A 9,963-nucleotide genomic window follows, 5' to 3' on the forward strand; every position below is an offset into this window, starting at 1 on the left:
CTTTTTCCCTCCTTTATTTTTGTTCTTATCTATGAACAAACGTAGAAAAGCAAGAGGATTAACTCTGTTCTCCCAGAAATAGTAAAAGGAAATCACAGATAAATTGAATATTTTGTTTGTTTTTATGAGGTAAGAAGTTAAATATTAAATAGTGAAAAAGAACCCTAAACAAACGTCTCCATCTTTGTGCCCCTTTTTCATCACTCTGAACTTTATTAGGGGTTCTCTCTGCAGTTCCTGATTCTGAAGAATTCAATCCATGGCTCCTTCAGCTGCTGAAAACATGCCCAATTATCGTGTTAATCACTGGAGGGAAGATGAGGATCAAAAGCTAACCCAACTTGTTCAACAACATGGTCCTCAGGACTGGAATGCAATTGCTCAACATATACAAGGACGAACTGGTAAATCTATCAATTAATTAATTAGAGTAGTATTTAAGATGATTAAATGTCCCCTTAAAAATATATTTGGATTACTTTATGAAAATATATATGCAATTCCTATGTCCTTTTTTTTATATCATTGCTGCATATCTAGAACTCAAATTGAGTACCCCATCATGTTATTTGTTACGAAAATCTAGTGGAATAAAATTTAGAATATAATTTGGCTTTTGACGGTGAAAAAATTAGTTTTTTTTTTTTTTACTGATAAATCTCAACTAAACATTTATACAGGAGTGGTAAAGATTGGTTTGTTGATCAAATGGTTGGGATCATGTTCTTCTTTTCTTTCATGTTCTTACAAGGTTTTCAATATTTTAATTAGTTGAATAAAATGATTATATTTTAATTAATTAATCAATAGTATTTGATAAAATGTATTTGCTTCCATTAATCTAATATAGGCTCTGTTAAGTGGGAATTAAAATTAAAATAGTATAAAATATAATCATTGGGAAAATATTTTATTATGATACACTAAATAACAAGTACAGAAGATAAATATTCAGAACACGAAAATAATTCAGAACATTTTTTTATAGTGCTGATTTTTTTTACATCATCAACCATAATAAGTTGGTTGGAATCATGTTCTGATTTATTTATTGCACAAAATTCATATCAGTTTTAACAAGTTTAATCATATTTGATATTTCTTATGTCACGTACCAGCAGATAAACTTGGAGAGAACATTATGAACAGAATTTATATATTATTATATAAAATTCTTGTGATGCAGATACAGTATAGTATAATAAAAAGGGTAGAAAACTAATGCATAATATCATAGTGTTAGTATAATACATGAGTATTTTGAAAAGTGGTTTTCATTATTGTTCAGGGAAAAGTTGCAGATTAAGGTGGCGCAATCATCTTGATCCTGGTGTTAACAGAAACCCTTTTACGAGAGAAGAAGAAGAGAGACTCCTTGCAGCTCAAGAGGTTCATGGAGCAAAATGGGCAACCACAGCCAAACTCTTCGATGGGAGAACCGACAATGCCTTGAAAAACCATTGGCACGTTTTGATCGCACGAAAGCGAAAGGAAGCCAACAATGGAAGTTTGCAAGACCTAACGATGAACGCTTCAAGTTCTTCCTCCTCTCACCATCACACATTGTTTGACATCATGAACTTCAACGCTGCACGAACCCCACTTCCACCTTCCTTCAGCCCTATCAATTTTGGATCAGTGCCATCTTTCTCAGACTCTTTTCCTGGGAAGGAAGGGAGTCATCCTTTTGGGCTGTTGAATCATCGTGATGCTGCTGCTGCTGCTGTTTCTTCTTCTTCTGGTGGAATCATGATGAGAAAGGGCTTGTTTCATAGCTCATCATCAGCATTCACTAGGTTTAAGGGTTCTTCTTCCTCTGATGATGATGCTGGATTCAAGGATGTTACTTTCTATGATTTTCTTGGTGTCGGTGCTGATGATGATGATGATGATGAGTGAAGTGTTTTTAATATTAAACTTTACTACTATGTTACTGGACTCTCTTTTTCTGTCTCTCGTTTTCAAAACCTTGCACTAACTAAAGTTTTAAGTAGTGATTACAGTTAACCACATTGTAATCACAATATGATTGTTAATTGAGACTTCTAAAATTCTGATATACTGTGATTAAACGTGGATATATAGTAATTTAAAACTATGGACACATATATATACTAAACTAGTTGGAGTTGTAAATATGTCTTGTGTTCAAGGTAGTGAAAATCTACAACTTTTTACTTAAATTTCAGCATTATTAATTTTGATCAAAGGTGATATCATATATATATATATATATATATATATATATATATATATATATATATATATATATATAGCAAGATTGCCACTGTATAGTAGTAATAATATGTGAGTCAATCTGTGTTAATATTACTGGTTAATTTTCATCTTCTCCATTGGTCATACAGAGGAAAATTTTTCTAATGCATGCTAACTAGTTAAGCAACTGCAACATTGTTTTTTTTTTATGTGAATTTTGTTGAAATTTTTTTACAGGGATAAACTAAAAAGATTGACTATATCTGATATATAAGTTCATTTCTATATATCTGATATCACTTTCGATATAAAATTTTAAAGTTTAATATTTATAGATCTTGTTTTTTTATGTATACCACTCATTTTTTTTTTTCATTTCTACTAATTATGAGACTGAATTTCCTAACAAACATTTGAACACAATTATGATTTATTTATTTGCCTATATATGCGTTTTACTCATCACAAAAAAGAAAGATATGCATGGTTGATGATGTGATATATAATTTAAAAAACTAATTTATTGAAAGAATAGAGAGAGAATGTAAGAAAAAGTGTGAGAGTATATTAAATTTGTTATCTTTATATGCTAACAAATATACTTTTATGAGATTTGTTAACATATGTTTACTTATTTTTTATTTGAAATAGGTTAGCGACTATACCTTAAATTATCTTAAATTACATACTTAAACTAAAAATAGACATTTCTGAACAAATGGTTTGATGTTTAATAATGTATATCCGCTTCCTTTTCTGAAGAAATATATCTAGAAGTTATAAATGCAATTTTCTTATAATGCATATAAAGGATAACTTTAGAGTATTCTGACTTAAAACTAGTGCATGTATGTGAATAAATCCATTTTTAAAGCTAAAATAAGTTTAATTCATTTATTTTTATATTAAATTTTTTATGAAAATATTTTTTAATCTCTTTTATATCTTTTCATATTTATTTTTAAATTGAATTGGAATATTTTTAAAGGAAATTACCAATAGTTAAACAAATCTAAGATATAAGCTATTTACTGCAAAATATTATTTGTCATATAATTTATATATTTAAAATTATTCATTTATTATAAATTTTCGATATATATATAAAATAGACATTAATAAGGCGTATTTCACGTATTAAATTGTATGTTTTCTTAAAGATGGAAACAACTATGTCTCCTCCTGTAATAATCTCCAATTGGCTTTCACCAAAAATTAAAAGTATAATTTCATAACCAAATTAAAGAAGTTTTATTATTTATCAACTAATAATTAAAAAATTTAAAGAAGTTTTGTTAATTATTAGTTATGTATTGCTTTTAAAAAATCACAAAGCATTTTAATGTCGTTTCGGTTAATTACAGTTTTAGCTCTTCTACATAATCAATATGCCATTAGCTCATGTATATTTTATGCTTAAATTAATTCCTTAACTTTTTCTTTCCCTAAAAGCTATGCAAATTTAAACGATTATGTTGTATTTTTATGAAAAATTAATGTTAAAATCTTAATTCAGTCCTCTAATTTTCATGAAAAATTCAATTCTATCTTTGATTTTTATTTGATTTGTAAGACCCACTTATATTTTAGTCCTAATGCTTAAGGGTTACCCTAAATCAGTTGCACCTAGGGCTAGTCCATAGGGAGCCAAAGACCCTAAACTACCCTAACCATCTCATTCTCTTCACTTTTCAGAAAACAGCCACCTTGCTCCTCTCCTTTTCCCCTCAACAGTGCTCTCCTAGGATTTTGAAACTCATTCGTCTTCAAGTGAGTTCAACCCATTTTTCCACTCACGTAAGTTATTTTCAGTTCATACTCTTCTCTTTTGGTTTGTTTTTTGTGATTCCAACTGAGGTTCGTCATGATAACTTCGTTCCCTATCTGTCCATCATTTTTCCAGCTCACTAAATTGTCCTAGGAGCTGTGGTGTTTCTCTGGTCGTACTTAAACCCTCACAGTAGTTGTTTCCAGGTAAGGGAAGCTAAGGCTTACTTGTTTGATTCGATTTTTGCTTGCCTTGCTACTGTTTCACGATTTTTGGACTTGTGTGCTACTGTGAATGTATGGAATGCCTTGTTATGCTATGACTGGTATGTATGTAATGCCTTGTTTCACGATTTCGGGTATGTATGTATGGCTGGTGTAGGGAGAACAATGGCGAGATCTGATGTTTTCGCCCAAGCGAGCCTGTCTCGCCTAGGTGAGACTAGTAGAAAAAGGCCTAGGTTCATACTCGAGCTCTCGTTTTGAGCGAGGTACTACCTCGCTTAGGCGAGAGGGGCTCGCCTAAGCGAGAACTCGTGGGAACTTAAGGCACGTCGCTACAGTTGTACCCTAGGCGAGGAACCTCACCTTTGGGTGAGGGGTAGTCTCGCTCAAGCGAGGAGGGCTCACCTAAGCGAGAACTCACGAATTTTGCAGGGGCTCTCTATTGGCAGTCTCGCCTAAGCAAGGACCTGTGGCTTGAGCGAAAGACCTCTTTCGCCTGAGCGAGGGTCCCTGGCTTGAGCGAGACTGGTATGGGAATTTGCTCCATGGTTGTTCTTTTCCATGCTTTTGGTTGTTGATTGTAAGTTTGGTTTGGATTGCCCTATTTAAAGTACGAAAGTATATGAATATGCATGTAAGATCTAATGGTATGAGTTGGAATGGATGAGTTTGGCATGATATACGTATGAAATGTGGTTGAATGGTTGATGATATATTGGAATGAGGTTGGTATGGTTAGGACGTAATTCCACGAAGGTTTCGTGGTGGTGCCTCATTGGTCAGGACGTAATTCCATGGATCTCTAGGTGAGATCTCATGGTGCACTAGTAGAGTAAGGGCTTTTGGCCCCGATTATTTTTTATACTCTACCCTGGTTCCAGAACCGAGGCATATTAGGGTGAGGCCAAAAGGGATGGCTTTTGGCCTCGGGTGTGAACCGAAGCCATAAATTTACTCTTCTGCCTCGGTTCTAATGTGAACCGAAGCCATTGTGTCAAAAAAATTTAATTAATTAAAAGCTCGCGACGACACATATGGAGCTCTTGAAGCAACGATGGTCGTGGTAGCGTCCGTAGTGGAGGCGTTCTCGTCGTGGTAGCACGTTCGTGGCGGGTTTCGTGGCTCATGCACAACAGCAGTTGTCAGTGGTGGTTTGTGGATCTACAGGGGTCGCGATAATGTTTGCAGATCTGGTTTTTTGATTTGTAGGTTTCGCTATCGCCGATCTGGTTTGCACAACCACTGATGGCGTTGTGTGAATGCGGGAGAGCTCACAATGGTAATGACACTTCTTCTCTTGTAGTGTCTCTTTGTGGCAATGCAATGATGTGTTTTGAACCCTAAATCTGTGAACCCCAAAGCAACACAAACAAACCAAAACGCAAAATAAAAAAACGCAAAAGGAAACCCATTTTTTGGACTCACCGGCAACGAGAGGCGACAATGCAATCGGCGACAGTGGATGGCACGACGGAGGCGGCGACGCGCGATGGCAGCTAGTCGGCGATGGAGCTAGACAGTGGTGGTGGTAGAGAGTGCAAAGGGTTCGCGCAGAGAGAACTGTGAGAGATGATGAATAGTGGAAATGGTTCACGAATTGGAAATTATAACAGGCTTTATGGCCTCGGTTCAATTAATAACCGAGGCCTAAAGTACTTACTGCCTCAGTCCAATAATAACCGAGGCCAAAACATCTGACGCTGGTGGCATTTTTGAAATTTTATAACATGCTTTATGGCCTCGGTTCAATTAATAACCGAGGCCTAAAGTACTTACTGCCTCGGTCCAATAATAACCGAGGCCAAAACATCTAACGCTGGTGGTATTTTTGAAATTTTGGTTACTGGATTGCCTAATAGGCTTTGGTTCGTTTGTAACCGAGGTATAAAACTACTTACTGCACCGGTTTTTAGGAGACCTGAGGCAAAAAAGTTCAAAAAAATTGCAAAAATGCCACCACCTCCTTATAGGCTTCGGTTTCACTATAACCGAAGCCTATAAGGCGAGTTAAAAAGTCAAATCTGCACTAGTGGTGGTGTCTCATTGGTTAGGATGTAATTCCACGATAGTTGCATGATGGTGCCTCATTGGTCAGGACGTAATTCCATGACCCCTGTTAGTGGGAGCTCATGGTGGTACCTCATTCTTAGGACGTAATTCCACAAAGTTCGTGGTGGTGCCTCATTATATAATTTAGTAAGGATTCAAGGTAAGGATTGCATCCTGACACTCTAAAGAGTTAGTTAGTCTCACGTAGAGCGTACTGACAAAAGTGGTGAGAGTGGTAGGAGGCCTTAGATCTTTGAAGGCTAATCTTGTGAGTGGTAGGGTGAAAACCATTGGCAATTGGCTCTACAGAGTAGTGGAGGCCACCACAAGTGCAAGCATCCGGTGAATCCGACTAATTATATGTATCCAAATAAGTCGTGTCTTGAGTCTTAGTGTATTGTTTGCAAGTCATCACATGCTTGGTGGATGTATGTATCGTTGGCTATATGAATTGTATGCAACGACATGATAAATCATTTTCTACTCTAGCTTACCTTTTCTGCTTGTTGTATGTTCTATGTGTGGTTTTCTCTCTTTGCGATGATCATTAATTTATTGATGGGAACAGATGCGAGAACTCCTCGTGGTCAACAAGGTAATGGAGACTCCGCTGCATAATCTATCTGTGTTGGATTTTCGCTGAATTGAGTTTTCTTTTAGGGCTAAGGCCCATGTATTGTCTTGCCTTTGGGCTTTATTTCTGAATATTGTTAGTCCCTTACTCTATTTTGTTATTGACATCATGGTGTGCCCTAGTTCATTTATGTTTCTTCTGGATAACTGTAAGAAGTAGTGACTTTATACTCCATGACTTGCTTCTTATATTATTTTGTGTGACATTTCATTTAATTAAGGTCATTACTTAAATGGGGTGTTACATGATTCAATTTAGTCCTCTAATTATTTAAATTGATTCAATTAAATCTTTTTCATTATATTGACGTTAAATTTTTTATAATTTATACATCAAATCACTTCACCTACAAAATAAAATTAATTTGAATAGTTACACTTTTTTGATGAAATAATTTGATATAATAATTTTAATGAAAATCTAACATCAATCTAACTAAACATAATTGAATCATTTTATAAAAGTAGAGGACTAAATTAAACCAGATAAAAACTAAGGATCTAATTGAATTTTCTATAAGAATTATAGGACTCCAAAAGTATTTTAGCAAAAAATTAACTTCGTATTTGTGTGAAGTTTCCTAGTTAAGTATATCATCATTATCATATTTTTCTTTATAAAATTTCCATTTTCAAATTCATCATAAGTTTCAAATATTGAGTGAAGAAAATGGTTGCCCTCAAGCCGTAGATGACACAACTAAGCAGCCTCTAGACCTAAACCTATAACACCCTCTCGATTCCAGCAAATCCTAGATGATCGTCATGTATGTCGTATGGTATGTTTAAACATTTAGATTTTGATCAAACTCCTACCTCTTCCTTCTCATGTTTTATCAAGTTATGCTAGATCTAGAATTTGGTGGAGTTGACCCTAAAATCAAGGGATATAGGTCCAAAACCCTTTTTACAATAGAGACCACTATCAACAAACCCTTACAATTAGTTTGTTATAAGGTGAGTCATGTTCCTAACTATAGATTTGTGAATTACATTTGTGTTTGGATCGGTTGATATAAGCGGAAATGCGAGCGTGAAAATGCAGAAAAAGTGAAAAAATAATGTTTCTTAATTTTGAAGAAAAAGGTGAGGAAAGTTCATAACCAGAGCCGTGTAGTGTTCTAATTGCCCTCCATTTTCTTAGATGCAATATACAACTTCGCTTTTTCACATGCATGGTACAAATTCTTTCTCATGGAAAGACACACGTAGTCCTGAAATTAGAGAGAGGGAAGGAGTGCACTTGAAGAAAAAATGATTTTGAGCACATGGAGAATCGATTCTCTTCTTTCTGATTTTGAAAGAATAGGTTCTTGTCTTATTTTAACTCATAGGGAATCAATTCTCCTACACTTCCATTACTTTGTCGTGGGTGACTTGTGGTGGTGGTGGGTCCTATTCTTGGTGGCCTGACACATATTTAAGGATGGAGAGCATGATCAGCGTCGTGGAGGGAGGAGAGTTGAAAGAGGAAGTCCTGGTGTCACGAGAGGACCTTCAAGTGGTGCTGGTTCTCGAGGAGGTGGATCGTGTGATAGAGCTTCTTGGCAATGGAGACTAGGGATTCAGGGGAGAGGACGATGCAAGAGAAGGAAGGGGATATGAAGGTATAGGCAACCACACCACCACATGTATGTTAGCACTTTGTTAGACAACAACTCTATAATCTTGTGAACAAACTTTATTCACCTTTTGTGTTGTTGTTATTCATACAATACATTATATTTATAGACCCACATTTCCTCACCATTGTACTCTCAACAACTATAAACGGCTATAAATGGCTAACTTATTAACTACCTAGACTCCAACGGCTAGTGCATTAACCACTCACAACGGCTAGTTTCTTACAATGGCTAGTTACCCATAGTGGTTAATACATTTAAGTTTATTAAAAACCCAACAAAACTCCCCCGTAAACTTAAATGCTTCTTTTATTCTCCATCTTTGTTCCTTTATTCTTCATCACGACTTCCAACGTGCAATAAATCTTCCCACATTGTGCTTGTCCCTTTCATGAATAGTTAAGTTCTTCGCTTTCTTCATGACTGACTTCCCTTTCACTTTATCTATGGTTAACCTGTACTTCGCTTTTCCTGTGGCTAACTTGTTCTCTACTCTCTCAGTTTTTTCATCCTTACTGGCAAACTTGTTTTTCTCTTTGGCCGACTTGTTACTCATTGGGTTCTTTGTCTTTGTGGCCGACTTGTCGTCAACTGAGTTCTTATCAATAGGCCGACTTCCTTTTGAATGATCAGACCACACCCACGTATTATTGTGCTCAATCTCCTCATCCATTTCAAGTCACCACTTCTCATCTTGCACCTCCAGTGCAGCTCTCAGATCCTTCTCAACTTGTAACTGTTCTTGCAAACTTGAAACATCTTCTTCAAAGTCCAAGTGCCGCTTTTGCAAAGCATGTTTCCTTCTCTATAAGCTTGCTTGTAAAATTAAATTGTCTCTAACCTCCTTTTCAATACTCTGTTGCAAGTCTCTTTTTTTAATCTCTAACCTTTGGATTAGAAGTTCTTCTTCTTCAAATTCTCCATGCTACTTGGTCTTCTTGTCGAGTTCACCACTTGCTTATGCTCGGCTCCTGAGCTACACGTCATCATCAACAATGTCGCTTCTTCTTCAACATCTTTTGTGAGGTTGATCGTCTCTTCCTTTCTACTTTCAGATCTACAATCTTTGGAAAAATGTCCGGACTTACCACAACTGAAACACTTGCCTGAGTAACAGTCCTTTGCATAATGACCATACTTGCCACACTTGAAACACTCAACATTTGAGTTACTTGATTGACCTCCTCTCCATGGACCTCGTCCTCTTCCGTGCCAATTTTGTTGACCGAATTGTTCTTTCTCTTCTTGTCCTTAGCTTCTACCACCAAGATCGCTTCTTATACCTCCTCGATATCGTCCTCTACCTTGAGTGTTTTGAGCTTTCTCATCTTTAATTGACATCTTCGTTTGGAGTAATTGATCAAGTGGCTCCCGCTTCTTCTTCTTTCGTTGTTCGTGTGCTTCAAGAGATCCTTCAAGCTCTTCAACCGTGAGCTTTGATAGGTCC

General features: G+C 35.9%; 1 protein-coding gene across 1 annotated transcript; it reads left to right on the forward strand.

The window, feature by feature from the left end:
* The first annotated feature begins 267 nt into the window (after window positions 1–267).
* LOC114194823 (transcription factor MYB54-like) lies at window positions 268–1,899 on the forward strand. Its single transcript, XM_028085234.1, has 2 exons — window positions 268–404; window positions 1,289–1,899. Exons 1-2 carry the CDS (start codon window positions 284–286, stop codon window positions 1,897–1,899), a joined length of 732 nt encoding a protein of 243 aa, XP_027941035.1. The 5' UTR covers window positions 268–283.
* Window positions 1,900–9,963: the final 8,064 nt, after the last annotated feature.

This window comes from Vigna unguiculata, chromosome 8 (genome assembly GCF_004118075.2).
Source record: "Vigna unguiculata cultivar IT97K-499-35 chromosome 8, ASM411807v1, whole genome shotgun sequence".
Lineage (NCBI taxonomy): Eukaryota > Viridiplantae > Streptophyta > Magnoliopsida > Fabales > Fabaceae > Vigna > Vigna unguiculata.

Excerpts from the sequence above, each read along its gene's own strand:
- LOC114194823 (XM_028085234.1), top strand. The coding sequence starts at position 284 with ATGCCCAATTATCGTGTTAATCACTGGAGGGAAGATGAGGATCAAAAG. Across the intron at positions 405-1,288 it reads ACATATACAAGGACGAACTG|GGAAAAGTTGCAGATTAAGG; the intron begins GTAAATCTATCA and ends ATTATTGTTCAG.